Source organism: Prenolepis imparis, unplaced genomic scaffold (assembly GCF_030444845.1).
Source record: "Prenolepis imparis isolate NDT839.2.m4 unplaced genomic scaffold, iyPreImpa1.0 SCAF_2, whole genome shotgun sequence".
Taxonomy (NCBI): Eukaryota; Metazoa; Arthropoda; class Insecta; order Hymenoptera; family Formicidae; genus Prenolepis; species Prenolepis imparis.
Genome location: NW_028141160.1, coordinates 14,109,166 through 14,135,662, shown reverse-complemented (window position 1 = coordinate 14,135,662; position 26,497 = coordinate 14,109,166). Strand labels below are relative to the sequence as shown.

Here is a 26,497-nt window from a genome sequence, read left to right as displayed (position 1 = left end):
AAGCAGTGGTATCAACGCAGAGTACTGATCGGGAGAATTTGCCAATCTCCGTGGAGCCGAAGGCCTGATGAAAACCTGGAAGCGGTTGCTTCGAAACGGGTTGCTTCCTCTTCGGTTCAAATCGCTCGCTCGAGTACCGGGACTCGCGCTGCTCCTTCTCGCGAGAAACTGTGCCTTCCTGCGGCTAAAATTGGTGTATTTTTAAAACACTGGACTTACGACGAGCTATAATAATATATGTGGATGGAGAAGATGTTTGTATATAATGAGATAATGCAATATTGCAGTTGTTCTACCGTAGAGGCTGGCACGAGTTCGTCGAGAGACACTCCGGCGGTGACCGCGTTTGACTCCCATCTGGTCCCGTCGTCCTCCTCACGACGATTCATTGTCGTCGTCGAATCGATGACGGAATCCATCGCTGATTCCAGCATTCTTGGCATCTGTATAGATAATTCCGTGTTGAGATTCTCGGCAATATGTGTCAAATCGACATAAAGTCTGATGGACTTAAAGTCATAATTATACTTTATTTTTGATAATTATAATTTCTGATCTATTCATCATATAAAATTATTTTGTAGAAACGAAATATTAAGATCAATCGCGAAATATCAAGATAAGACTGTTAGAGATTTCGTTCATCCCTCAGCTGGTTAACATCTTTTCTTTTGTGTGTTTTTTATTTTCTTCATTAACTTAGAATACTACAAGAACGTTATGCCATTCATATAATTTTATTAACAATTTACTAAGGAATAATGCAATAATTAATTTATACTGTATACCTGATGCTCCGGTAATGGATAAGACGCGCGGATGCTATTAATATTTAATTTTCTCGGAGCGTAACCCATTTGCGATGCATCCTCCGAAAATGCGCAGTGCCTAGTTGGCGTACGATCCCGTAAGAAAATTGCATGTCGCGGACCACGAATCGCCGTGTTGTGAGTCATGATCGGGACATCTAAAATATTTTGTATATAACAAAAATATATTATATATTAAATATTTTATTTTAAAGTTCTATTTAACACATTCTTCTTGATTTAACATAATTATTTCGTATATAAACATGTGTGTGTGGAGCTATAAATTAAATGATAAAATACACGGTACATTTTAAAATGCAGCGTGAAGAATTAAATTGCTGTACGTAAGACTTACGTGGTAGCACGCCGTGACAAAATTGGCCCCATGGACCGTGTGTATGTCTATGCGCGTTTGTATTCTGGACATTCGGGTGAAGAATGCCGCCCATTTGCGGTGACGGATGAGGCGTCCTCGGATGTGAATGAGGGCTCACGCTACTCTGCAACCAGACATGTCAGACGATTTTCGTAAACATGACAATCTAGCGAGAAAATTGTCTATTCATATTTCTCTACATAAACTACGCAGAGAACTTTTTAAATCTTTTTTAACGTTCAACAGAATTAAAAAAAGCGCGTTGCGGCTTCTTTTATGAAGAATTAAATCGCATTATTAGAATTGTTATCTGTGAAATTAACGAACGAAATAATTACGAATCGAAATCAAGCGTCATCGAAAGCGCTCTGCGTTATTACTTGATAAGGATGCCATTTCTGGCCGTCGACAAAGTCGGCATAATCCGCAGCGGATTCTTGTCTGCGAATCTCCCTTTCCGCAGCCGCGATATCCGGCGAATAGCCGTTGGAAGCAAACGCTTGGCTCCTTTGGTCCTTGATGGGCTTGTCGAGATCGCGTTGCTGCTGATGCATCGCATCCATCGCTTGCAGCCTCTCGATAGGATCGCCACACACGTTTCCGTACCAGTCGCCGATTCGTGGCGAGTGTGCCGGTTTCAGACCACGATGCGCGGCCTGGTACCAGGACTCTTGATGGGGGCTCACGTTCGGACCCATGGGCACGGACGAGCAATCGAAACGGTGATGTTGATTCAGAAAGTCGCCGGTCACCGATGCGGAAATTGCCGCGGACGCGCCGCCGCCGATCGTGCGCGCGTTTGCATTCGCGATCGCGTTCTGCAGGATTGATCGTCGCGACAACTCGCGAGTCTGCTCGCGCATCGCCTTTCGCAACCTCGCCTCCTTTGGATTGTATACATAATCTGCAAAATTATACAGGGGATCGTTACTAACACAAAAATGCAAAAAACGTCAAGTCTCTATATTGGGCTTTTTTCACTTTACAACATACGATTCAGAAAAGAGAGAATAATCTTGATTAACTTTCAGAAGATATCTCGAGAGATATCGAGATCAAAATTTTTAAGATCTTTAAGACAAATTTTTTAATTTTAATTTTAAATTATTTTATTATATTTTTATATTATATTTATTTATTTCTTAATTCTAACTTCTTTAATTTCAATTTCTTTTTTAATATTATATTTTTTCTTTAACATATGTACAATATATAATAGGTTTCCTGTATATTTAAATACTCATTTCTTTTTAATTAAATTGTTAAGGAAGAAAGAAGAAATATTGATCAGAAATAGCATAATTATCTTTTCATATAGTACACGTGTGTGTTTAAAGAAAGATTATAATAATGATAGATTTACATTGCAACATTTTGCATTTTGTTTGCGATAATCTACCTGTCGGATACGTGGAGGGTATTGTCCCGTTGTATCGAGCGTTAATGTCGATCGCATTAGAGATCGGTGCGGCTTCGTAGCCGGCGTAAACCGCGCTACCATTGTCGTAACAAAAGTACTGCTGCTGTTGCTGTTGCTGCTGGTAAAAGCGACCACCTGCTGCGTAAGCCTCGATGTAATTGCAGCAGTCCATCTCTGCGCGTACTTTTTATTTCTCACGTATCGATCTAGATTTCATCTGTTAGCAACACGCGCTCAGGCTACGTTTCTCTCATTACGCGTAGACATCATGTGAGCTCTCAGTCTAGATCCATCTCGGTTACAATATGTCATAACATAAACACAGACAAAACTTTGATGTTTTGATCGATGAACGCGTCTCCGATATATATTTTCTCTCGATGTTTCCGAAAATTGTGTTATTATTATATTTCATGATAGCACGCGAATCATCAAAGTCAGTCGGACTTGGCAACTGCTTAACATCTCAATTAATCTCGATATTAATTTGCACATATGCATATATTTTTTCCTTTCTATATTTCAGTATCTAAAGTCTAAAACGCACGAGTGTTGCGCGAATCCTCGTCGAATTGCATCTTCGCGATTTCACGAACGCGCATCTTACAGATGTAAACATAGATGTAAACACTCGATATAAGAAGAGAATAATGCTGGACTCTTCGTCGCACTCTTCACTTGCAATAGAACACGTTTAACAAAGCTTCTCTTTCAGTTTCAACTCCTCGCGCGTCTCTCCCTCTCGAGAGTCCAAACACCACCGAACGCGCGGGAAAGAAACGAGACCAATCTCCTCTTCGCTCTCGCGGAGCTCCCGATCGATATCTCGATTTCGCGGGTCCACGTCTCGCGCCTCTCGCGAATGTAAACACCGCCCGCGCGCGGGTAAACGCCGGCGTTCCTTTCGCCTCTGCGTGAGTTCCAGAGTGTCGAACGCGTTAACGTTCCAAGGACCCCTCGAGCTCTTCTTCGCCCTCACTGTGAGGTCGCCGGACACTTACTTGGGAGGGTCGTGCAACTGTTGGAGGATGCGTCGGGTGGCATCGTTCGATCGACCTTCCGCATTCCATCGGGAAGATTCAGCCGGCGACGCCGACCTCCTCCCCGTCGTCGTCGTTATTGTTATCATCATCGTCATAACGCGTTCGCGGGGATGACGGGGATGATCGGCGAAATCAATGCGCGTCGCGATCGGGGGTTGCGCAAACTGTCATCCGGTCGCCGTCGATCGCCGCGCGCGCAACCGCAACGTCAAATCGCTGCGCGTTCGCACGCGGATGCGATCCGGCGTGTGTGGTGGGCCGCACCATGCTCGCTGCAGCCGCGGCGAGATCGATGACAGAAGCTGCGCTCCCGTTGCACCTGCTGCACGTCTTGCGCACTTTTACTCCGACAAACGAGTACGGACTTTTTTTTTCAACGTCGCTCCGACACGGTTCTCTCGCAAGACGAATTCTTCTCTCGTTTCTTTCTATATTATTTATTTTTTTTTGTAACAAGTTCTAATCAATAGAATTTCTTTCTTTTTCTTATGCGAAAAATTGATGATTTGTTGGACGATTCGACGACGAGAACTTGGACGTAAAATTTTTTTTTTTCTTTATCTTTCCGTTTACGCCCGTTCTAATTTACTCTCGCTGTTAATTAGTCACTTGACCTAGTCCACGCGACGCACATCGATCAGTTGGTACGAGACGGTTTTTCCATTTATGCGCGATGTGTGTATATTCGCTACGATATATAATATTTTTCTCTTTAAATCCCTCTTTTATACACGATCCTAATCAATTTTCCAAAAGTTACCAAGTACGCTTCCCTCTCCTTTGCTAATTATATGTATATAGTTTCTTTTTCTTTTACTTCCGGAATAAATATCTATCTACGCTATTATCACAACGATTTCGCACGATTTTGCGTCTATTTACGATAAAGGAAAGATTGCGCTTTCGAGTCCCATTTCGGTGCGTTTCGCACGATCATTTGCATAATTGTGCAACGCTCTCGACTTTGGCCGCGCACGGCGACCCATTTACTCGTCTGTTTTCCCACCGTCTGTCACTTGCGCGGAGAGAATCAAACAGGACGTAGAGGCGGGCGGACGCGCGCGCGCGCGTGCCGCAAGCGGGAACGGCGGGCCGCACACGGGAGACCCGCGTTCTTCCCTCGCGGTGCACTTCGGTCGCACTGATTTCACCCGGCGGCGGCGACCGTGGTGGCGGTGACGGTGGTGGCGGCGGCGGCGCCGCGACGAATTTACGTGCGTTTCGTCATCGACGAGCCGGAGTGGTGCGAAAGGGGATGCACGAGGGTGGAGGGCGCCTATCCCACCCTCTCGCCGGCGTCGCGAGGTGTGTCGCGGGACGGGGGTGCCGCAGGTGGAGGAAGCAGTGGCGGATTTATCGATAAACGGCCGCGATAAGGATCTCGACCACCGGAGGCTCTCGCATTTTATTCCATATGCATCTATCCTGTTGTTGATCTCTTAATGTAATTATGTAATTGCATTATATGTATCTCTTGTAAATGATAAGTAATAGTCTGTAAATGTCACATGACATTTGGATCTTTTGACGGTATTAGTTGTGTAATGAAGAAGATTGTTTGAATTCTGTGTATGTATCCAGGAAGATTATGATATTGTCTTGCTCAGGGTTTTCCAGACCCTAAATCCGCCACTGATATGAGAAGGTGGTGGAGGAAAAGTGAGGGGTGCCGGCAGGATTCTCCTCTTCTCTTCCACCGTCGTTGCCTTCTTCAACGGCTTCAAGCCGGAACCCTCGTGCAATGCTCTCGCATCGACGCAGTTCCGCACAAACGGCGTTTGCCTCGTTCGCAAGTCGATAATTCGTCTCTCACTCTCCCGCAGTCGCTCGCCGGTTTGTCGGATTTGAGGGAGCGTCGCGACGGATGCGTCGCTCCGATCAGAGCGTGGAGGATCGTTCCGGAGAACGGTCGAGCGATCGAAGAAGATTAACTTGGTCGCATCGACTGAAGCAGCTAGTATATCGCATTAGACGAGCAAGCTGCTTCGACTTGGAATATCACGTTCCGGACGTTCGATACATGTCTCATCATTATTGGAGAACTGGAGAACGACTTATATATTCCGCACAATTTCCCTAATTCCTTTACTTTCCCTAATTATCTCGCGTTTAATTTATGCGCGACATTCTATTAATCTAATGAGCAATTCTCATGACATTTTCCCTCTCTTTCCCTTTCTCTATCTACCCCTGCCTTGTCCGCGTAAGCAATTACGCACGTCGGCAGGCGCGACGGAGCGTTTCGTCGGCGGGACCGAGATTAATCGCGTCGCCGCGCGCCGCCGATTAAATATTCTCCCATTATCATCGTTCCGCTGATCCACGCGCATCGAGAACGATCCGAGAACGCATCGGCGAGCGAGCGAGCCTCCCTCTTCGCGCCGACACCCCCGACACCCTCTCCGACGTCCCTCTCTCGCATCGGCGTCCACGTCCTCGGTGGATCGATGACCGGCGATCAGCCCGGTGCACGCCGCGACACTCCACCGTCGGCTCGTCGTACCGCCTGGATGCAGGGGCCTCGACATTTTGACGGCTTCTCTCGGCGCGACCTACTGCGCGCCAGCCACCCACCCTTTCGCCCTCCTCTCTCGCTCTCAGCCCCGCATCAACCCTTCCACCCTTCGGCCGACCACCCTCTTCTCTCCCTCATCCCTCCGCCTTCCCCCGCTGATTTTGCACGCGCGCAGATGCACGTGAATTCGGTCGACGCGCCATCGATGTCCGATGGCGCAGGGCGCATCGATGCGGTCTCGCCGCTTCCCGGTGATCTTAATTGACCACTCGGGACGCCCGCCCTCCCCCCGACTGAAATTGGCATCGATTACATTATCGGCGGACAGTTGAAAACGAGGACGAGAAAATTGCGCCGACGCCTGTTGCGAGTGAGCGTTTCGAAAAGCCGGGACATGATAAAACTTTCGAATAGGATGTGAAAAGAGAGTCGAATTTTATTTTATTGCAACAAGTTATGAATGTAATCAATTGAAGAAGGGACGATTATACATTTACTTTTAATTTAATTTTTACTTCACATTAAAATATTAATATTTGACAAATATATCAATTAGTATTATATACTGACTTGTCAAAATAGGATGTGATTTTGTAAGTATATAATTATGTAATGTTAAAATGTTTAAATTAATTTTTTTCTAATTGTATGCTTCATTTTTTATATTTATTTTCTAGAAAACTCAAAGTTATGTGAAGAAACAAATATTAATTATATGAACAAAATTTTATAAATAGGCTCGTATATTGTAAACGCAAAATTCGAAATTATAGGCCAACTAAACGAGCAATTATTTGGATGGAGATGAAAATAAAAATTAACAAATAATTATAGATATTATGTTATCCTGATTTATTATATGATTAATGAAATGTTACAGATAATATATGAAATAATGGAGATAAAACGTGTTGTGTGTGTAAAAATTGTAAGAATACCAATGATATGTCATCAGTACATCAGTAAAATTTGCGGTTCTCGAAGAAATGAAGGATCCGTGTCTGAACAGTACCGGCTGCGAGAGGCACGGACAAAAATAATACGTATTGATCTAACGGGTTAACTATCTTTACTATCCCTCCAGCGACGCAGCTGTATAATCGGTTTAAAAAATTGGCCACTCGAACTACTTTCTCGACAACCCTCCGCGTTCTTCTTTTTACACCGAAAGATTATTAAAGAGAGAGGATTTAAAAAAGTAATTTAAAAAATATACTAATATAAAGAAATATAGTTTGTAATCTTCTATTTTTCTCTTGTATGAAATTAAAAAGAAAAAACCGTAATCAGGTGGAGAGAACTTTAATTTAGGGAAATATCGCATAAGGGGGTGAAATCAATCATTTTTGCAATTTTCGCAAATATAGACGAAGAAAGCGAATACCGTCGAAAGGGTGAGAGGCATGCAGAGGAATCGACCGAAAGTCAAAGGTCAGACGGCATCGCTCGGCGACGAGGATGTCGAAGTACTCGCGTTTCTCTCGCGCACGAACGTTCAACAACAATGTCGGATACGTAGGAAGCATAATCGCGCGTTCGCTCATTCGCTCGCACGTTTACTCGTTCGTCCTCAATGGGTGTAGATAGATAGGTATAGGTTGGTAGAAGTATAGAGAGAGAGAGAAAGCCGGTGGTCGTGTATCGGGCAGGTTCCTAGAGCCGTGTCGCAATCAATACCTCCGGTACTCTCTCTCCGCCGTTTCCCACCCGCGCGTTTCTCCCCTCGTCACTCACCCGAGAATATTTCTCTCCGCTCGCCACCCTGTACCTCGACCTCGCAAAACTCGCATCCCCGTGTGAATCGTTGAACGCTCGTCGTCGTTGTCCACGGCGACCTACAATTGCGTCCGCGGAACCCACTCCCCGATTTTTCTCCTTTTCTTCCCCCCCTTTCCGCGATTGTTATAAATCGCAATAAAAGTCTGACATTTTAGTCGCGATGTCATATATAAAGCCAGAAAGCTAATCAAAGATTTCTTTGCGCTGATCGATTCATCGTAATGATATTGATTAGTATGATAAAAATGAAAAAATATATATTTTTTTATATAATCATATAATATTCTTTTTCTTTGATTAGAGACTATGAACGTCAGATCATGAACGTTAGGTAATGTTGACGGGACCAAGTTTGTGTATCTGAATCAAGAATAATCACATCGGGGGTGAATCGTCAACCCCGACTGCGAGCTTTTCGTCGGCTGATAACGCGAGCCGACTTATCGCCGGCAATCGATATTATCTAATCCAGTTCGACTATTTTTAGAACGTAGCCCGACACTTCGTGCAGGTGACACAAAAATAACAAGATTTTCTAATTTGAAAGGTCTGTCGATTCGCGAGAATCTGCAGCACATTCCGGCTGTTATCGACATATTTTTTTCCGCGGATCATCCGCGTTATCTTACGCATTCGTCTTCATTTCGCGAGGATACGAAAATCTGTGTACATACCTGTAGAAAATGCGTTATGCGCAATTTCAGATAAATCAGAAAATTTCAACGCGATCCGCCAGATGCGTGTAAATAAGAGATCAGATTAAGAAAATACATTGACGCAAGACGTACCAGGATATTTCCTCTTATGTTCCCTGTCCACCTCACGCGCCAGTGCAAAATACTTTTCCTTCACTTCCTTCGACATATTTTTCCAAAAGATGCCTAATCTAAAAGAATAGGAAGAACAAAACATTTTATTCAAAATATAATCTCATCTTTAGACAATCTCACAAATTTCATTCTTCAAAAATATATATATTGTAAAAAAAATAGTATAATGAATCTTTATGATTCACGAAGAGCTTTTCAACGTTGATTAAAAATTTTTTGGACGGAAATAAACATCTTTAAAAAAAAATAGAACTAGCCTGACGCTGATATCCTTGTTGGACTCTCGAGGATTCTCGGCGGCGAATTTTCGTCGCCACTCATTAGCGAAGAGCATAAAAGCGTTCGCCGGCCTCGGAATCTTGCGCTTAACTCCAACCGCCATTGCATCCGCAAGTCCGCCACCATCGATGCATAACAACGTCGGGATGCCGGCGCTTTTGCGTCTAGGCGATCGATTCACCTGCTGCTGTTGCTGCGGAAAAATCTTGTCCGCCTCGCGGTTGTCATGCGATATCTTCAACTCGTCAGGAATGTACTTTTCTTCCACGTTCTCCTTGTCGTCGTCGCCATTTTCATCTTTTTCCTCTTTGAAAGAATGCACCGAGGAGGTAACGTCGAAGAGGCTAATCTCATCATTGACCTTCTTTCTCTCCAAATATTCGCTGGAAACGGATGGTCTTGTGTCCGTCGCTGATACTACAACAATGATCTTCCCGCGATCGCGGATACATCGCTTTTCTTCACAGGTTTCATTAATTTTATCTGTATAGAATATTAAAATCATTTTTAAGGATTTACTTTCTTCAAGAAAGATTTAATCAAATTTTAATCATTTCTTTAATATGTATATGTGTATTCAATACTATTATTATTAAATCGTTATCTATACTATTGTTAATAATTGTGTCATCTCTATATATGTCTCGATAAATCACATATCTCTATATATTTTATTTATACATATATCTAAATATTCTTTAAACTTCTTGCTCTTTAATTTGATTTTTTGATATTAAATCTTGAAAATTTTTCTACTAAACTATTTTAAAATTACTTCACGCTTTAAGCTTTACATTATTCAATGTGCATTTAGTCGATATGCACGTTTCGAGCGATTGTCGCGTCATGAAATGTTTAGGAGCCTAACTCTATTTTATACGCTTACCTTTTTCGACAAAATTCCAGACACGTTCGCGAGTATCCATAGTGATAAAAATTTGTCACTTATTAGACTTGCCACTGAAAACCAACCGTCGCACCGATTTGCGATATTGTTATGCGTGTTTAATAATGCACTCTTGAATTCTTCCGATAATGGCGAAACGTGACACACGAATGTAGGCATTCTTCCGTTGTCGTCGGCACCGCGTCGCTTGTTGAAAAAACACATAACGATGCGTCGATCGTCTTATTTTTTATCTCTCTGTCGTCATCCAATGATTGCGATGCCAAAGAGAATAAAAGACATTCACCGCAAAAGACTCAATTAAATATAAATGTCATTTTTCGATTATTTTGTATTATTCTTTGCCACCTTCGCTTCTCGACATGGTTTCTCAAGTTTCAAATACAGATCTTAATATAAATACATTACCTGATAGATGCGCGTGTAAATCCAACGGCATAGACTATTATAAAATATTATCGTTGAAAAATAACTGCAACGATACGGAAATCAAAGAGGCGTAAGCGTGACTTTTTATAAGAACGAAATAATTAAGAAATAATTAATCATATATACCATTGTATTTTTTAATTTTATTTAATAATAATATCAATGGTTTTTATAATGTGATGTAATTTCTTTACAATATAGATTAAGTAATATTTCTTTCTTTCTTTTTCTGATAAAATCACAATTAATAATATATATACACTATTATAGTAATTATATATTTTACGAGAAAAATATAATAGTAAAAAATGTATCATTGACAAAATAGGGCCATTATTTTTTTTTTAGGTATGGACGATGCGCTGTACGATACAATCCCGCACAGCAAAATAACGGAGGTGCCGAGGCGATTTTCGCCTTAGCAGCTGAAGCGTACGACGTGCTCTCAGATCCTCTTAGAAGAACCGTGTATGATCAATACGGTGAAGAGAGTCTTAAAAATGGTGTGCTGCGACCAGAAGGATTTGTGAAACCTTATGTTTATCACGGGGAACCGATGCGAACCTTTAGGTGAAATCGAAAGCATTGATTTTCTGCAATTTTACGAATTGAATTTATATGTTTGCTTTCGATTTTGACTTTGCGAGACCAATGTGATATTTTAAAGTACTATTTTTCCTCGGAAATAATATTTTCTGAAATATATATGTTATATTACAAATTCAGAAGGATTTCCTTCTGAATTTGTAATTTATCAATGCAGGGAGCCTACATTGTTGACTTATATGTTATATGTTATATGAAAAATATGTGTATTATATAACTCAGAGTAGGTTAAATATCCTAAATTAAGTCAATATTGTTGTTTTTATTATTTTAAAAGAAATTCCTGATATTTTAAAAATTAAATGTTAGTTATAAATTTTTAGGGAATTTTTTGCGGTTCAAAATCCGTACGATGATCTCTTGAATATTCTAACGGAGCCGCAATCTCTATTCGAGTTTCCCGAAGGTCGAGGTATTAAACGAAAGGCAGAACCCTTGATCAAAACTTTGTTTTTAACTCTTTCGGAGGTATAGAATTCTTTACGTAATTCTTTTTTTCCTTATATTTTGAGAGAGAAAGAGAGGTTGCAAATTATTTATGAATTGTTTTTTTCTTTCCAAATTATTTCATTATTAACATTATTTAATCTAAGTTTCAAAATTTTATAGATAATAAAAATTAATGTAAACTTGAATTTTATATAAATATATAAATGTATATAAAAGCATTGTAAAAAGCAAATATGTGTATCATCGCGCTAAGTCAACAAAAAATGTTTCGTCATAGATATTTTTTGGTGGAATAAAAAAAATGAAAATTCAAAAACTAGTCTTAGTCGACCATGATAAGTTGACAACGGTACCAATGGAAAAAATCTTAACGATACCTATTAAACCGGGAATCCCGCCGGGTACTAGAATAGTATTTCCAGAAGAAGGTGATCAGGGACCCACAAAGATACCCGGTAAATCCTTTCATTGTATTCTTGAGTTTGAGCTTACGATTGTAGTCGCTTGAGCCTTGCAACAATAAAACAGATGAATTCTTTCTTGTTCATCAAATTCCACTTTAATTACAAGAGCAAATAATTCTTTATGTATGAAGAAATCAATTGGTATAAGTTTTAAGGATAAAAAAATTTAATTACTCTTCTTCTTTTTTTCAAACTAATTTTTTAAATATAGTAATATCCTTTTTAAAGTATTTATTTTTTAAAGTATTTTAAAGTATTATAAAGTAAAATTATTTCTTACTTGCAATTATGACTTGTAATTTATCCGAACAAATTTTTTTATTGCAAGGATATCAGAATGTATTTCAAAATTTAAGTTGACTTTTGTATCGCTGTGAAATATTATTGATCGTATTATCAATCTAGCATTATTTATCAACATTATTAAGTTAACGAAAAAACTTGCATTGCATGTTACATTAATTCGTGGTCAAATATAAGATGATCAAATCGCACATCGCGTCACATGATAATATGAGTTCCGTGGAATAAGGGTTAAAGATTAAGCGTAACAAGGGATGATATCTTCACTAAGTCTAAGACACGTCAGCGTAGCGGATGTTATCTTCGTCACGGAGGATCGGCCTCACGAAACGTTCCGGCGAGAGGGCTCGGACTTGCACACGACGGTCGATATCTTTCTAAGGGAAGCGCTGACCGGAACGGTGATCACGCTTAACACCGTCGACGACAGAACTCTTCGGGTCCCGATAACATCGATCGTTGCGTACGAAAACCCGTTATAAGACCGCATCATGTTTGTCATTCTACTAGTTTTGTAGATTTTCTTTGGATTAGTTTGCTCCGAAATTAAACAAAAAAAAATTAATTTTTAAGACCGCATCATGTTTGTCCTTCTACTAGTTTTGTAAATTTTCTTTGGATTGGATTAGTTTGCTCCCCGAAATCAAACAAAAAAATTAAATTAATTTTTATATAAAAATAGAGAACATGGAATTAATTTATTTAAAAGCGATTTTATCAACGTCAGTTTCTTTTAACGTTATTTGATTTTAAATGATTTTCTTCCTTTGTCTACTTATTAAAAATTATGACTGTGTGAGAGAGTTAAATAGATTTTATTTAAATGATCTTTTGCATCTCACAGACCGGATTACATCAAACGTGTACCAGGCGAAGGTATGCCTTTTCCAGCAAATCCGAAGCAAAGGGGCGATCTGATACTGAAATTTAATATCGAGTTTCCCATTTATTTGCCGTTATTCAGTAAGAACCACATCAATAAAGCCTTTGAAATGTCTCGTACGACCGAGAATGCCGAGTATATTCATCGTCTTATATTGGCCAACAAGATGCGCAGAAACGTCGACGATAACATTCCATTACGACGAGGCCCGAAAGATGAAGCGGATCAATTAAAATTCATATGTGAAACGTGAATTTGAATATCTTTTATAAATATATTGCGCACTTTATTTGTTATGCATATTGATTCGACATTACTTGTACATTTCTCAACGATGTGAATAATTCTGTGAGAAATTAAAAATGAAAATTGCTTAAAAATTATCATAATTATCTCTTTGCGCAATTGATATATTTTATTGTAATGCATAATTAATACCTATAAGCTATTAATAAAATATATAAATAATTAATGATAACATTCGACAGAGAAATATAGAGAGAAAGAATACAGACATAGGTGATATATATAAAATGATATACAATTCTCGAAATACGTATTCAATTTTTATGTATACATTTAATTTTATATTATTATAAATTACGTGGACATGCTTATATACATATATTCTACAAATATATATTTTCTTATTTGTGTGCCTGTGTTTTATCAAAAACTGATGAAGCAATTTTATTGACGAGGAATCGTTTATGTGGGCGTATGGATTCTCCCTTCTGACGTCGTACGCCAAAATAGCTGACGTTTGGTATCATTGACCCTTAAATGTGCGATGTAAATATACCAATATCAGCAGACCTAACATGTCTTTGAAGTGACCGCTTATTGTTGCACTATATAACGGGTGTCTCCATCTTGTGGGATCTACCAATGATCGAACAAAACTCATCTCCATCGGTATACTACTCCAATACTACTCCGTGAGCTCTTGCAAAATTTAATTCATAATAAAGAGCATGGAAATGCTTCATTTATACATAACAGATGTGGGGAAATTCAAGTCACATATGAAAAAATGGGACGAACGAGTCTAATTAAATTAAAGAGCGCTTGGCTTACGGCAAGCTGCGGCCTCGACCGTATCATTTCAGCCAGCGACAGCGATTTCAGCTGTGCTATTATCTCCGGCAATCATATGACTCCTCCGCACGTGACTTTATTTACAGTAGACGTACACTCCCGCGAGCATGTATGGTGCAGTTCCGCGTGACATGATAGACTGCGGGGACATGAGACGAGCGATGCGGGCTAACTATAGACGACGGGCTGTGGCTTTATGATGCCGTTGCTCGATAAGTTGCTGTCTCCGAGGAAGAGTAGTCTACGCGAAAGTGTGGAAAGTCTAGTGTCCAGTGCGCGAACAGCTAAGAATGATAGGTGAGCAAGAGATCGCGCGCGCTTAGCTTCATTTCAGAGCACGGTTCCCTATCCTATCGTTGACGTTCGCAAACTCTCCGAACTCGCGCAGCATCCGTTATCATCGATATTATTTTATTTTACGCCTTATCGCATCAATCATTTGCATATTGTCATTTTGTATTAGTGTTAGAAAGAAAAAAAGTTTGATTTTTTGAAGAAAGAGCGTACCTATCGCCTGGGCAACAGAATAAAAGTGAAAATTATATCGAGTGAAAAATTAATAACGAACAGCAGATTAAAAATACGGAATTATCTAAGAAAAATTGATAATTCCCTAACCTACTTCACACTATAATTACTTTGCTCCATTCATTTGCTCGCATCTACAGCTGTTTTACCAACGTGACATCAAAGCGACCGCACGTCGAGGTCGAGTCACATTCGAGGAAGATATCACGAGAGTTTTATCACGACTCTCTTACATATGAAAATTTTTACGCTATGCAATAATTATTGGTTTTTAGTATCAAATTCTTTGATTTTTTTCTATTTTCTTCGTTACAGTGTAATATAAACCAAGGCTATTACTAATTAGTATATAAAATAATATTAATCATACAGAAAATATTTAATAAATTAATAATATAATAAAAAATATAATATTATAAATTAAAAAATATAAGAAGATATATTTATATCTATAATAGAATTGAAATATTTTTTTTATATTTGTTATAAATCGATATATGTGGATATATTTAGATGTGGATATCATTAAGATTAAGATTTTCTTCCAAATATTATATTTTTCTTTCTATTATACAGAAATAACAGTATATCGTGTATTTCAAAAATTGATTGAGATACAATAATATATTATGCACTTATTCAATTTATGCACTTATTCAATATTCATATTGCTTTTGCCATCTGGCCTCGAATAAAAAATTTTCTAAATGTGATTTTGTAGGGATTCTGTGTTACTTCTTGAAGCAGATCAAGTGCGGATTTTGTTATTTAGAGAGTGCGAAAGTCGTAGTAGAAAACTTCTCTTCGATTCAAGGACGGTGCAGAAGCACCGAAGTAAAAGCGAAACCGTGTGCACAGCGGTAAATAACAATGCGGAGGGAAAGTGCGAGACGCCTTTTAATATAGGAACCGCTCACGATTTCGAGGTAATTACAAGTTTCATACATTGATAGTTACTAAATAAACGGATTATAAACATCAACTTAATTAAATAATATTTAATATTCTAACAATTGATAATCACTATAATAATATTAAATAAATTTTTTTTTTGTAATTCATAATACATGTACATACATAATATTATTTTTCGTGTATCGATTTTTCAAATTGTAAACTGATTATGTAAAATAAGATCAATCTTAAGACAATACTTTCTATATTTTTTATATTTATAAAATAATGTTTATTTTGTTTATATATGCAAGGTAAGCTTTATACTTTATTTAATCCAAGCTCAATTATTTTTTTTGTTTCTAACATATATTTAATTAAACAAGGAGTTTTTAATCGAAATTATATCTTTTTGGCACTTACATTTTCAATCTATAAAAATTAAATATCGTTAACAAAATATAGCGTCTATAATTTTTAGCGAGATAAGATGATCGAAGATGATGTGAGTTTACTAAGCGAAATGGTATTCGGCACTGTGGCGATGACATACAGAGGATCATCGTTTAAGGTAAATCGATCGATAAAAAATTTATTTTTTAATTTATCTTGTCACAATATTATGCATATTTATTTTAATTGTTTATCTCAATTATTAATTTATTTTTTCACAATTTAAAGGTTCATTCAATGAATTCCCCGCCATGCATCATGTGTACAAAAATTTTTCCGGCGATAGAACATAGCACATGCAAAACAAGGTAAATTATTTTCCACTATTTCTTTCAAAGAATACTTTTATTGATTTTACTAGTCCTTTTATTGCATTATAGTGAAGGAATTTCGGACGAAGGACTAGGACGATCTATGCATGTAGATTCTGCTTCTAGCAACAATAGTATGCGATCTTTTTGTAAGTATCTCGATATTATTATTCTACGCTCCAAACTAATTTGAGATACAATAAAGATTAACCCTTTCAGCTCCTCGATTAGATATTTTGTATGAAGAATGGAATTTGAAAAAAGAACTTATACCATTTACTTTATTGTGGCCATACTTATTCCTTTCAACTCCTTGATTATTAAATACATCTAGTATGAAGAACAGATTTTTAGAAAAAGATTTTAAAAATTGATTTTTAAATAACTTATATTGTTTATATGCTATCATGATCATACTTACATGGAATTTATTATTTTTCTTTACAATTTTGCGAGAAATCTGTTCAATTTTGAATGACAAAAATTGAATAAATAAAAATGTCAAATAGTTGGAAGGATTATTAAAAATAGCGCCAGAATAAACCCTGATTAGGCTTCCATCGCAGACTCTCGGCCGAGTTCCGGCAACTCTTCGGGTAACGAATTGCACGCGGATCCGCGGAAGAATTCGACCTGCTCGAGTATCGGCAGCGGTTGGGATTTAGATGTAACACCGCGGACGGGTAGTAAGTTCACGTCAAATGATTAGAGCGATTTATTGCCGGGGATATGATGTGCTCATGTATCGTAACGTGATTCAGGTTCGCAATCATTGGAGAGTAACAGCTCGTCTGGCGTCGGCAGTCTAACTAGCTTGCGCAGAAGATGGTTGAGAGCGGTCTCGACTTCCCTCGGACGATCTGATTCCGACGATGCTTTTGGGATGCAGCACTGGAACGAAAATGGGAATGACGGGTGTGACGGACACGTGAAACGTCACAAGACCAGGCTAGGATTAACGATGTTGTTGCGATTGGCTCAGGGCCACGAAAGGTATAAAATTACTTGCATGTATTCATATAATCCATATGAAATATATATGTATATTTACGAAAAACATTTTTCTCTAAAATATAAACATAATGATTTTAAATATATTGTAGATTCCTCGTAAATCTTTAAAAAAAGAAAAATTAAAGATAATTGTATATTGTCGAAAAAGAAAAAAAAATAAATAAATATAATAAAATAAAGATAAAAAAACTGTAAAATCTAGAGATTTTTAATCCCTTTCTATAAAAGGAATGTTAACTGAGTGAATTCAATTTGTACCGAAGTTCTGAGGCCACTTTTCTGCGATGATGATTGACTATCTCGATTTACGTTGTGCGTTATATTTATAGCATTGCGAAGGTTAGCAGTTTGAAGGTTTGTCCAAAATAAAATTATATAAAATAATATTATGTTTTAAATAATATGTTATAATACTTTAAATTTGATTAATATTTTTGACAGTCATTTATCAGCTGATTTCTGTCAAAAAATATTAATCGCGGATAAAGTATTATAACATATTATATTACTTACAAAATATTATTATTTTAATTATAATAATATATTGTAAATAATATATGTTATAATATATATGTACTTATAATATATACATTGTCCGCGATTAATATTTTTTGACAGGTATCAGCTAATAACTGTCAAAAATATTAATCGAATTTAAAATATTAAAACATATTATTTAAGACATATTATTTAATTTAATTTTATATTAGACAAACTGTCAAACTGCTAATTCTTGCGATGACAGCCTCTCGATGCTTTGTAACGCATAACGCAAATCGAGGCAGCTAATCAACATTACGAAAAAGAGGCAACAATACTTGCGAGAATCAACTTAACATGCTTTTTTTAAAAAGGAGAAAACTAGAACAACATAAGCGCTATTACCCGATTTTACGTTCAAAAAAATGATACAGAAATCAGCTGATAACTGTTAAAAAATATTAAACAAGTTTAAAGTGCTATAAAATGTTATTTAAAACATATTATTATTTTAATTTTTATAACATATATATAATTATTTTCAAATAAAATTAGCAAATTAACGCTTTAATCAGCTGATTTCTGTCAAAAAATATTACTACAGCGTTAATATGCTAATTAAATTTTAAAGTAATAAAATATATTATAAAAATTAAAATAGTAACATATCATAAATAATACGTTATAATACTTTATCCTCGATTAATATTTTTTGACATAAATCAGCTGATAACTGTCAAAAATATTAACCGAGTTTAAAGTAGCTAATTTCTATCAAAAAATATTAATAAATCTTTTAGTCAAAATAAAATCGTAATTAGTCTCGATATTGTGATTATCTCGATTATCAAAAGTTTCTTGTAGAATATTATATTCTTTTGTTCACACTTTATGTTAACGATTTAAATATTAAATTTGTATGCATTGCATAATTAATTATATATTTTTTTTAAGCGGTGATTGCAATGCATACATAAAAATATATTGAATTAATTATGCAATGCATAAAAATTCATTATTCAAATCTTTAATAGAGAGAACAAAAAAAATTTCTACAAGAATCTTAGATCAAAATATCTGCACTTCCATTAGATTCCCACGTCTATACAAACCACCACGCTGCACGTCTCGCGCGAGACATTGCTAGACTCTGAGCAGCCGTGTCGCCAAGCACACCCCACACGTCCACCACGCTGCGCGTCTCGCGCGGAACTGATTCGAGATGATCGTTAGTCTCGCAATCGAAGAATCAGTCTCGCGCGAGACGCGCAGCGTGGCGGACGTGTGGGGTGCGCTTGGCGATACGGCTGCTCAGATTCTTGCAGTTAGTCTCGCGCGAGACGTGCAGCGTGGTGGATGTGTATGTACAGACGTGCGAATCTAATAGAAGCGCAGATATCTTGATTGAAATATTCTTGTAGAAATTTCTATTTTTTTTCTCTGTTCAAGATTTAAACAAAGAATTATTATGCATTGCAAAATAAATTCACATATTTTTATGCATGCATTAAAAAAACTATATATTAATTAATTATCCAATGCATAAAAATTTAGTATTTAAATCTAAAATGAAAAGTGCGAACAAAGAAATAGAATTTTCTACAAGAATTTTTTGATAATCGAGATAATCACAACATCGAGTCTAATTACGATTTTATCGACGAAAAGGTTTATTAATATTTTTTGATAGAAATTAGCTACTTTAAACTCGGTTAATATTTTTGACAGTTGTCAGCTGATTTCTATTAAAAAATATTAATCGAGGTTAAAGTATTATAACATATTATTTACAACATATTACTATTTTAATTTTTATAATATATTATTATTACTTTGAAATTTAATTAGCAAATTAACGCTATAGTAATATTTTTTGATAGAAATCAACTGATTAAAGCGTTAATTTGCTAGTTACATTTGAAAAGAATATTATGTTATAAAAATTAAAATTAATATGTTTTACAGTTATCAGCTGATTCCTGTCAAAAAATATTAATCGAGGATCGAGGATAAAATATTATAACATATTATTTATGTTATAAAAATTTAAATAGTAATATGTTGTAAATAATATGTTATAATATTTTATCCTTGATTAATTTTTTTTGAAAGAAATCAGCTGATAACTGTCAAAAATATTAACCGAGTTTAAAGTAGCTAATTTCTAACAAAAAATATTAATAAAACTTATCGTCAATAAAATCGTAATTAGTCTCGATGTTGTTATTATCTCGATTATCAAAAGATTCTCGTAGAAAATTCTATTTTTTTGTTTGCACTTTCTGTGTTTTAGATTTAAATACTGAATATTTATGCATTGCATAATTAATTAATATATTTTTATTGATGCATTGCAATAAATAATGTATGTGTATCTATATACAATCGAATGTTATAGTGTATTTACATATAATATACAATATATATATTTATATATAGAGTGTATCTATATATAGTAAATACACACTATAACAATGTATATAAGATGTTCGACAATAATCGCTTCACCTATTGTATACAAGTAAAGCGGATTGAACCGAGTAGAAAAGTCCTTTATTATTTTGAGATCTTCGTAAATTTTACAATAAATAATGAAAAATTAATTAAAATCACTAGCGGATTAATATTAATCTACATCAACTATAACGTTATTTTATTGACAATTAAAAAAAAACAAATGATATATTCGCATCTATTTCCTACATTCGTACTTGTAAAAAATACTCGAAATTACACCGACGACAATTGCGTGCGTAAATAACTAACAATAAAAAATGAATGAAATAAATGTGTGTGTATGTATAGCCGATGCTTGTTCGTGCCTTTTAAAAATAGTACCGATAAAGTGAGGAAGGCGCGAAAAAAATTTAAAAAAAGATACGAGAAGAAAGGTCAATGCTCGAAACTACACGTTATAATCGCGTATGTGAGTAAAATTGAATGAAATACATTTGTGTGAGTAAGTAAATGGAGTCATAAATCGCGATAAGAAAGTCGGCGACTCGGACATGTAATATGATACCTCAATCGGTCGAGCGGTGTTCGCTCGAGCTTGCCTTTTAAAAACAAAGCGAGAAAGATGCGAAGAGGAGAAATAGAGAGAAGAATATATAGAATATATAGAAAAGGATTTCTTTTCAAATCATTTTCTTATTCTCTTCGCGTCCTTCTCACTTTATCTCTACTGTTTTTTAAAAGGTACATTTGACAAGCATCGTTCGGCATTATATACGCACACATTTATTTCATTCTCTTTTAGTTACGCACGCGATTATAATGTCATATATAATTCCGAACATTTTTTACGAATGTCTGTAAATTTAAGAAATAAATATGTATTCATCATTTAATTCCTTTTTGAATTTTCGACAATAAAATAGTGTTATAATTGACATATATATTAATATTAATCCGCGCGCTGATATAATTTTAATTAATTTTTCTTTATTTGCGAAGATCGCAAAACAATAGAAGGAACTTTCCTACTCGGTTTAATTCTACCTGTACGATGAGTGAGCGATTATTATCGGATATTCTGTATATATACAATTTCTATATAAATTATTTATATTTATTATAGGTATACTAAAACAACACAAGCGTCAAAAATATGTGTCGAGTTTAAGGAATTATAACATTATTTATATATTACTATTTTAATATTTTTAACATATTATTATTTTATAATTTAACTAGCAAATTAACGCTTTATTAATAATTTTTGGCAGAAATCAGCTGATTAAACCATTAATTTGCTAATAAAATTTTTAAATAATAATGTATTATAAAAATTAAAATAGTAATATCTTTTAAATAATATGTTATAATACCTTTTCCTTAATTAATATTTTTTGACAGAAATCAGCTGATAACTGTCAAAAATATTAATTGAGTTTATATATAGTATTATAACATATTTTATTTAAAACATATTATTATTTTAATTTCTATAAAATATTTCATAACATATTTTTATAACATATTTAACAGTTATCAGTTCTATTTAACAGTTATCAGTTTTATAACATATTTAACAGTTATCAGTTGATTTCTGTCTAAAAATATTATACGAGTTTAAAGTATTATAACATATTATTATTTTAAAAATTAATTATTAAATTAACGTTTTAATCAGCTAATTTTTGTAAAAAAAAATATTAATAAAGCGATAATTTGCTAATTAAATTTCATAATAATATGTTATAAAAATTAAAACAGTAATATATATGTTGTAAATAATATGTTATAATACTTTATCCACCACGCTGCACATCTCGCGCGAGACTAACCACAAGACTCTGAGCAGCGGTATCGCCAACCGCACCCCATACATCCGTCACGCTGCGCGTCTCGCGCGAGACTGATTCTTCGATTGCGAGACTAACGATTAACGATCATCTCGAATCAGTTTCGCGCGAGACGCGCAGCGTGACGGACGTATGGGGTGCGCTTGGCGATACCGCTGCTCAGAGTCTTGCGGTCTCGCGCGAGATGTGCAGCGTGATGGATGTATACAGACATGGGAATCTAATGAAAGTGCAGATATCTTGATCTAAAAATTCTTCTAGAAATTTCTATTTTTTTTGTTCTCTCTGTTAAAAATTTGAATAATGAATTTTTATGCATTGCATAATTAATTTAACATATTTTTATATATGCATTGCAATCACCGCTTAAAAAATATATATAATTAATTATGCAATGCATAAAAATTTAGTATTTAAACCGTTAACAAAAAGTGTGAACAAAAAAATAGAATATTCTACAAGAATCTTTTGATAATCGAGATAATCATAACATCGAGACTATAATTACGATTTTATTTTGACGAAAAGATTTATTAATATTTTTTTATAGAAATTAGCTACTTTAAACTTGGTTAATATTTTTGACAGTTAACAGCTGATTTCTGTCAAAAAATATTTTTGAGTTTAAAGTTATAATACTTTAAATATTATCTAAACTATTAGAACATATTATTTATAACATTATTAATTTAATTTTTATAACATATTTTTTTTTTTAATTTAATTAACAAATTAGCGCTTTAATCAGCTGATTTCTGCCAAAAAATATTAATGAAGTTTAAACAAACTTTATATAAAAATATAATTTTTTTTATATAAAATCGTGGTTTTATATAAAATAGATAAAAAATATTTGTAGCCAAATAAAGGTACGCCTTTTGGAACACATGGCTCTCTTAGAAGGAATGCTGGATCGTTTAAGATACTTTTGCATTGAGACCAACAAAATCAACGGATCAACCTGCAAGATACAGCTGGCCGATAGAATTTGCAGAGGAACGTCTCGATTTGTTATTTCACTGTTGCACATACTTCTCAATGTCAGTGTTAACACTAATATCCGTACACCTCTGTTGTGGCATGACGTTTTACTCAACTCTGTGACTGTATATGATAATACGAATACTTTACATCGCAATTTGCAACAGATGTGTCAGTTATTTGACGAGCTCGATACAAAGTCGACAAATTTGTGAGTATAGAAGCATAGATCTTTTTCAGATTTAATAAACGTTTATTTATCTCAACATCTTTCAGCTTTCTGAGCACCGTAGTAACTGCTGTATTAACATATCATCTCGGTTGGATATACACCGTGCTATCTCCACCTGATAGGCAAATGGTAAATAAGAAAATTATAAGGCAAATTTTGAAAACCATTTAAATATAAAAATTATATGGCTGAAGAATTATAAAAGGAAATTTTAAAAATTAATAATATAATTTGATATTTATAATGCGTGTAGACCTGTATGCTAATATTGTAAAGAGTTGTGATAATAGAAATAAACATATTTTTTAATGATTTAAATACCGATATTATTATTAAAACTATAACGTAAAAATTTATTAAAATTTTTTTGAGAGAGATGATACTTATCTTTATTATTAGATCGAGAAACTGAGCAACTGGTATTCTTGCAATCCGCTTTGGGCACAACTTGGCGAACTGTACGGCGCATTAGGCAACCCCGTGAAAGTGGCACATACCGTCGTTGCGGGCGATCCTGGGAAGAGCGATCTGATTAATTCAGTCTTATCGTTTCTGTCTTACTTTATCCGCAGCGGGATGATACAGAAATGCCGGGAATACCGTTGTTCGTCGCAGGAAGACGTACAAACGGCGACGAATCTGTTGGAGCAGGCATATAGCAAGCGACCGCATCTATTCGCTAACAGGAAGCCGACATTTAATGATCGAGATGCCGCGATTCGCAGATGCGAGTCACGCGTTTTGCCACCGCGTAAACTGATACGATCGTCTGAACGTACCAACGGTACCAATGATGTTAGCACATCCCGATGCATTGTGCAGCATCCCATGGAACCACCGAGGATTTCGCGATCCGTCAGTCCCTTGAAGCATAGCGGCACCATGAAATCCAGCCTTGACACGCTCATGACGAAATCAACCGAGGCGTCGGTAGACTTCAAACTTTCAATGAAGGAATTTTTGCCAAGCGGAAATGACGAGACTGAGAAACACGAGCAGGACGCTCAATCGGCTAAGGATAACGAAAGAAATTATGCATCGAGCAAAATGAAAATAATTGTTAGCGAGATCGAATCTCAGGAAGATATTAGGCCGAAAGAATATCAGCCGCAGAATTATCCGGACTATCCGTCGTTGAGCTTCGAAAAGAAGTTGGATGCGCGTGACTCTGAAGAAAATCTCGCGGCCGGAAAGGCTGAACTGCAGCATCCGTTGGATAGCAATGTGGATCCGCTAAAAATGTTTTATAACAGACCCGAATTACCGCTTAACATGGATCGCGGATTCGTCGACGAGTTTAAAGAATCGCAAGTCTTTTTCACTCTCGGAGGGGAAGATAAATCCGCAAAATTGCCGTCGAGAGCGAGGCTCGTTAACAACTGTCAGTGTTCTTACACTTTTACAAAAGGAGTACCAAGCACATCCGCGCAACTTCCGGAGGGCGTGCTGAGAAAGATCATCCAACGAAACTTTCCCGAATCATCGAAGAGCATACAACCTCCACCGGGAGCAACGTCCGAAATGAGCGCAAGATCCATTGGCTTCTGTTTAAAGTGCAATGGCCAAGGATACGCTGCCTCGCAAGATTATGACGGTAGCAAGCAGGTATTGGAAACACCGACCAACGCGACGGAAGTATTGCGCACGTGCGGAAATTCCGAAGGTGGTACAAGCATAAGATTATCGCGGTCAAACAGTCTTGAGGCTCTAATGGAAGCCAATAGCATCGTCGAGCTACCGATGCCACAGTTAGTATATTCTCAATACAATAATATTAATTAAAAAAGCAATCTTTATATTAAGATTTTTTGTCCTAAAATCGTGGATTTAAATTAATTGAAAACTAATCTCTAAATTTTGGAATTTTATAGATTAATTGACTAATTGTCTTTTAATTCCATGATCTTGTTAAAAGAAATTATTTGTTTCATTATGATGACTCCGTTGCAGGTCGAGGAAGATTTCACCGAGTAAAAGTTTACTCAGAGAAATGGATTTCACGAAGACTCTCGTGCGAAATAGAGTGACGAATAACGAGACTAACATTTTAGATACGGGCTACACGTGGGGCTTAGTGTTACAGGGCGTGACTAAGAGGAAGAAGAGGAGAAAAAAAAAGAAAATTTCGGAATACGAGAAGGACAACGCCGAGGTTGAACCGGAGGAGAAGTGGTGGTCGCCTATGCGAGAAGAAGTTATGGCCAGCGCTCAATTCCCCACGATCGATCAACCAGTCGCGGAAGCACTTTGTGTGCTGGCCGATCTGGACACGTGGCACGTCGGGGTCTTGTCAAACAACACGCCCTGGCAAAGTCCACCCTTGACGGTCGGGATGTCGCGTCTGGTGTCAAACATGCTGGAATCCTTCGCCTATGTATGGCGAAATTACCGCTCTTCTACTCATGTGAGTTCTCCTTCAATAATTTAATTAATCATCTTTTTCATATTTTTTTTATAAATTTTTTTTTGAAAACAAATTGATGTTTCAGTGTATAGGAATTCTGGAGGCTAAACTGAGGGAATTGTGGTTGAGAAGCGAAGCATTAGCAGAGATGATGATGTCCGTGGAAGTGTCCGACGCCAATATAAACAATTTAACCAATGCTCTTGATCTCGACGCAGCTGACATACCGCTTCTACTTGCGGTCGCGACTACTCATTCTCCGGAAATAGCGCAACGATTTGGTTTTACGCTAACTTAAACTCGTTCAACTGTTTATACTGGTGTTCTGCTTATGTATTTTATAGATAGATATTTCTTAAATAGCGTATCAATATACGCTCTGATATTTTTGACCAAAAGAAACTAACTTTATATTTTTTGTCGAGTACACAAATAATAACGTAATCTTACGATTAAGTATATAGTAATATTTAATTTCTAATTTTAAATTGTAAATTACGATAAAGAAAATATTAAAGTTTATTCGTGCCCTTAACTATTATTTGTTTCAGTATCTTATTGCGAATTACGTAACTATCGTCTAACATGAAATCGACGACTGATTCTGATTAATGGAATGTGTACTGTCCGTATTTGGTTTTTTTTTACACGATTCATGCGAATTTATAGTTGTACGTTCAATTAATAAAATCTAAATAA

The 26,497-nt window shown here is 36.1% G+C and overlaps 3 protein-coding genes across 4 annotated transcripts in view; 1 reads left to right on the top strand and 2 right to left on the bottom strand.

Annotated features, from left to right (window-relative positions):
* LOC145932916 (uncharacterized) overlaps nt 1-6,166 on the bottom strand; it is a 7,662-nt gene extending 1,496 nt beyond the window's left edge. The window contains exons 1-6 of the mRNA XM_083032141.1: nt 2,588-6,166; nt 1,569-2,092; nt 1,168-1,312; nt 789-967; nt 297-443; nt 17-184 (exon numbers count right to left, since the gene is read on the bottom strand). Of these exons, the coding sequence (XP_082888267.1) occupies nt 17-184; nt 297-443; nt 789-967; nt 1,168-1,312; nt 1,569-2,092; nt 2,588-2,780 (1,356 nt within the window). The 5' untranslated portion in view covers nt 2,781-6,166. The remainder of the gene's footprint in view (nt 1-16; nt 185-296; nt 444-788; nt 968-1,167; nt 1,313-1,568; nt 2,093-2,587) is intronic.
* LOC145947761 (folliculin-interacting protein 2) lies at nt 5,079-26,493 on the top strand. Of its 2 annotated transcripts, XM_083057547.1 has the most exons (16): nt 5,079-5,095; nt 10,739-10,960; nt 11,320-11,464; nt 11,724-11,901; nt 12,505-12,676; nt 15,444-15,648; nt 16,098-16,187; nt 16,298-16,377; nt 16,450-16,529; nt 16,947-17,066; nt 17,142-17,373; nt 23,041-23,373; nt 23,439-23,523; nt 23,794-25,142; nt 25,345-25,798; nt 25,884-26,493. In XM_083057547.1, coding segments are annotated over exons 1-16 (3,960 nt in total). In that variant the 5' UTR covers nt 5,079-5,093; the 3' UTR covers nt 26,097-26,493. The 2 variants fall into 2 exon arrangements, with proteins under 2 accessions (XP_082913673.1, XP_082913666.1); XM_083057540.1 differs by lacking the exons at nt 5,079-5,095; nt 10,739-10,960; nt 11,320-11,464; nt 11,724-11,901; nt 12,505-12,676 and adding an exon at nt 14,284-14,491 and having other exon boundaries at nt 25,884-26,489.
* LOC145948008 (uncharacterized) lies at nt 8,566-10,400 on the bottom strand. The gene is given in 7 exon segments (XM_083057776.1): nt 8,566-8,619; nt 8,717-8,831; nt 9,033-9,537; nt 9,941-10,004; nt 10,007-10,156; nt 10,159-10,256; nt 10,370-10,400. Coding segments are annotated over 7 exon segments (1,017 nt in total).
* Nucleotides 26,494-26,497: the final 4 nt, after the last annotated feature.

Excerpts from the sequence above, each read along its gene's own strand:
- LOC145947761 (XM_083057547.1), top strand. Across the intron at positions 23,524-23,793 it reads CTCCACCTGATAGGCAAATG|ATCGAGAAACTGAGCAACTG; the intron begins GTAAATAAGAAA and ends CTTTATTATTAG. Across the intron at positions 25,143-25,344 it reads GTCGAGCTACCGATGCCACA|GTCGAGGAAGATTTCACCGA; the intron begins GTTAGTATATTC and ends ACTCCGTTGCAG.